A 4,137-nucleotide genomic window follows, 5' to 3' on the forward strand; every position below is an offset into this window, starting at 1 on the left:
CCTCATGTGTAACGTGGCTTTGTGTGTGCGTGTGTCTCATGTGTAACGTGGCTTTGTGTGTGTGTGTGTGTGTCTCATCATGTGTAACGTGGCTTTGTGTGTGCGTGTGTCTCCTCATGTGTAACGTGGCTATGTGTGTGCGTGTGTCTCCTCATGTGTAACGTGGCTTTGTGTGTGCGTGTGTCTCATCATGTGTAACGTGGCTGTGTGTGTGTGTGTGTGTCTCCTCATGTGTAATGTGTGTCTCTGTGTGCGTGTTCCCCGGTGTGCAGGTTGCAGCGCCTGCAGGCCATCACGTGCGGTCAGGGCCTGAGCAGCGCCTGCCTGCGCCGGGTCCACACCACGCCCAACACCATGACCAACCTGGTGCTGCCCACGGCCCCGGGGCCCAGCGAGTGCCTCATCTGCTCGGAGCTGGCCCTGCTCGTCCTCTTCTGCCCCTGCCAGCACAGCGTGGCCTGCGAAGGTGGGTGTGTCCCCCTCTGTGTTTAAAACTGCACCCCGGTCCAAGTCCCCTTTTCAGGTCTGTCGCGTGCGTCGACGACATCGCTGATCGGCCGGGCACAGGACGGGTGGAGGGTTCTGTTTTTGACAGCCAGAGGCAGAAAATAAATTGAATGCACTCGTTGAAAAAAATCCAAACACTGTATTGTCAGTGGGCTGAGATACACCCACTGCCTATCACAAGTGCATTTGAACGATCCTGCAGCGTGTGCTCCAGCGTGAAGGCAGTGCTTCCTCCACATATTTTCGATGGTACAGATTCCGTGTTGCGATTCCGTTTTACGTAAATCTGCGTCGTGTCGCGGTATCGCCATGTGAAACGTGCAGTACGCAGAACTGTTCATCAAGCTATAGAGGAGCTCCATCCTGTTCTGGGGCTCTGGTGTGGTCCCCAACCAGACGTCGAGTGGTTATTATTCATGTGGGCCTTCTTCTCATTATCATCTCGATCCTTTTCTCCCTCCTCTCCAACAGAGTGTGCCCATAGAATGAAGAAATGCATCAAATGCCAAGTCACAATCACCAAGAAGATCAGACAAGGTTAGTACAACAGGTCCCATCTGCCACACCTTGTCTGTGTTCAACGATGGCTGCCTGTCTTAAGCTATACCGTACCTTTTCTTTCATTGTCTACACCATGTGTTTACCAAGTGATTGCTCATGTGAATGGCGTTTGCGCCCGCGGTGTTCCATCAAAACCGATTGTTTGTCGCTCGTCCATCTCCCTGACGTGTGTGTTATGTGTGTGTGGGTGTGTGTGTGTGTGTGTGTGTGTGTGTGTGTGTGTGTGTGTGTGTGTGTGTGTGTGTGTGTGTGTGTGTGTGTGTGTGTGTGTGTGTGTGTGTGTGTGTGTGTGTGTGTGTGTGTGTTCTCTGTCCCGCTTGTCGCGGCGGTCCCCTCCAGACCAGACGGAGGTGGACTGCAGCCCCGGCACGGAGAACTCGGAGCAGCACAACCTGCTGGAGCAGCTGCAGTCACGCTACCGTCAGATGGAGGAGCGCATCACCTGCCCCATCTGCATCGACAACCACATCAAGCTGGTGTTCCAGTGCGGCCACGCCTCCTGCATCGACTGCAGCGCCGCCCTGAAGACCTGCCCCATCTGCCGCCAGACCATCCGGGAACGCATCCAGCTGTTTGTCTGAACCCCCCCCTCCTCCATCTCCTCCCCCCGTCGTCCCCCGTCCCCCGTCCCCCGCCGCCGCCATTTTGACGCGTGTTGCTCGAAGAAGGTAGTTTAGTTTACGGCGCCGCCGGTCTGTTACACTCTCCCGCCCAGGTGTATTGCCGCAGGTGTGTTGATGCCAGATTGTTGATCCCTGCTCTCTCCCTCGGGGGGGGGGGGGGGGGGGTTGGCGGTGTGTGTGTGTCCCAACCACTCCATCTCCGTCGCGGTCGGGGTCTCCTCCGGCCCGACCCCCACGCGTCTCTTCTGCTCGTCCCCCACTCTCGTCCACAGAGGGCCCAGTGCCATCGCAAGGCTGACCCAGTCGCCTAGGGGCCCCTGAGACGCAATCCTCACAGGCTGCTCGAATATGGATCTCTGTTACCCCCCTCTCCCCCTGCGGCCCCCCCCCCCCCCCCCCCCCCCATCCTTGCGCTCTCATTCGGTTACGTCGAGTTACTTTTTTTAATTTTTCCATCAGTGTTTCTGAAGATGGGGAAGCTACAAGCCCCTAATGCCCCCCCCCCCCCCCCCCCCTTAGTCACGTCTGTATACAAAGGGGGGAAAAACACAATATATATATGCATGAAAATATGCATATTGTAAAGGCTCACATGACTCTGTGTGTGTATGTGTGTGTGTGGGCGTGTACTTTTTAGTTACAGTTCCGTTTTTTTTTCAACGTGCAAGTAGTAAATAGCCCAGACTTTTATTTATGTGTGGAAAGTAACTTCTGCTGTAGTCGTCTTTGGCTCCTCTCATCGTTGTGTTGATGGTGAAAACCTCCGCGGCTTGTACTGGCGACGACGGGAAGCCCTTGTTTGGTCGTCCGCAGAAGCTGTCGCGAGCCTGGTCACCCATCTTCCCAACGGTGTGGAGCTCGATCCAGCCATCGTGTTGTTAGGTCACGGAAGGTGGCTAGTGATCCATTTAGGCTCTGGTCTAGCATGACATAAACCCAACAAATTAGTTACGTTACATAGCAGCCTCCCCCCCCCCCCCCCCCTTCCTTTTTGTGAAGTGTTTAAGGTTTTTGGGGGGCGTTTTTGTTTTTTTCTCTTTCGCGTTTTACAAGCAGCAGTCAACACTGTTATCGTCGGTATGTTTGTGCAAAAGCATGATAGTGCGGTCCCCGGGGCTTTTATTTTGGCAGTCTCTTCTTTGTGTGGAGTCATCTAAACTTTGGTGGATCTGTGCTGTACAACAGCGGCGTTAGTGCTGACTAACGCTGTTTTTTATTCACTGTAAAGAAGAAGCGTTCTCTTATTTATCAACCAAAAGTAAGACGGCAACAAAAAAACAGATAAATGCGTTACGTTTGTAGATATCGGTCTGTCTCATACGTCGGCTCTATTTACGAGATGGTTCCGTGTCTTTTGTCTTGGGTTTTTGGCAGCCATTCCGGATTGTACATCATTGTTGTTCTTTGTAATGTTTTTGGCTTGTTTTCTTGAAGGGCTTACGCATATAATAAAAACAACAACTATTTTAATCATTATTTAATTTGTACTACGATTTGAAAACACCAACTTCCAGAGGTAGGATTTTTTTTTTGGGGGGGGGAGACTTTGGGGTGTGTCCGAGATGTACTTTTGAATGTTGGATTTAAAAGAAAAAAGTATGTCTCTCACCTATGCCTTTTTGATGTGGCAGAAGTTGTACGCTTGTTTTCAGAGAACAAGATGGGTGAGACCGAACGGTTTTAAGCACGAAGGTTTCCTTTGATTCAAACGGCTATTATCTGTGCCAAAAATCGCATGAAGATGTGTAACGGGAAACGCACGCCAAAGGAAAATAAAAAAGATATCAGGACCAAGAACATGAATAATATCGGTCTCCTCGCACTGTCGCACACTCTGGGGTGTTCCAGCTCTCGGCGGATCTCAAAGATGATTAGCTTACACTAATGATAGAAGAGGAGCCATGCTCTGGTCTGAAGCCATGTCGTTCTGTATCACCTTGTACTCTTCTGAAGGACAACTTTGTCACTTCCAAAAATGTCACAATATGATTTTTTTGAGGGGAGTATTGAGACCTATGTATATACATTTAGATACATATTGGTGGGACTTGCCATGTCATGGGATATCGTTTCTTGCGGTAATTTCACAATGACAGGTTTTGAGTTGTCTGCAGCGGCTGGTTGGTGGACCGGACAGGGCCACTACCCAATCCAATTTCTACCCCTTACCCCTTCAAAACAAGGGGGAGGGGGAAGGGGTAAGGGGTAGAAATGGGATTGGGCCTAAGTGTGTTTAGGGGGAATGAGTGAGGAGTTGAGGGAGGACTACATGTGAAGTAACACGAGGAAAAGCAACGTGTGCTACCATTGGGTTTGTACAGCTCTCTGACTTCTGGTGTTCGCCTTACTGTCCATTATTCTGCTGTTGACATATTTGTTTTCCTTCTTTGTTGTATTCTGTACAAAACTATTTTGCAATAAATATTGAACCGTTTTCTAAGGACAA

General features: G+C 50.6%; 1 protein-coding gene across 1 annotated transcript in view; it reads left to right on the forward strand.

Moving 5' to 3' along the window:
- mib2 (MIB E3 ubiquitin protein ligase 2) overlaps positions 1-4,137 on the forward strand; it is a 29,166-nt gene extending 25,029 nt beyond the window's left edge. The window contains 3 exon segments of the mRNA XM_060055926.1: positions 273-466; positions 979-1,044; positions 1,408-4,137. Coding sequence (XP_059911909.1) covers positions 273-466; positions 979-1,044; positions 1,408-1,649 — 502 coding nt within the window. The 3' untranslated portion in view covers positions 1,650-4,137.

This window comes from Gadus macrocephalus, chromosome 7, assembly GCF_031168955.1.
Source record: "Gadus macrocephalus chromosome 7, ASM3116895v1".
Taxonomy (NCBI): domain Eukaryota; kingdom Metazoa; phylum Chordata; class Actinopteri; order Gadiformes; family Gadidae; genus Gadus; species Gadus macrocephalus.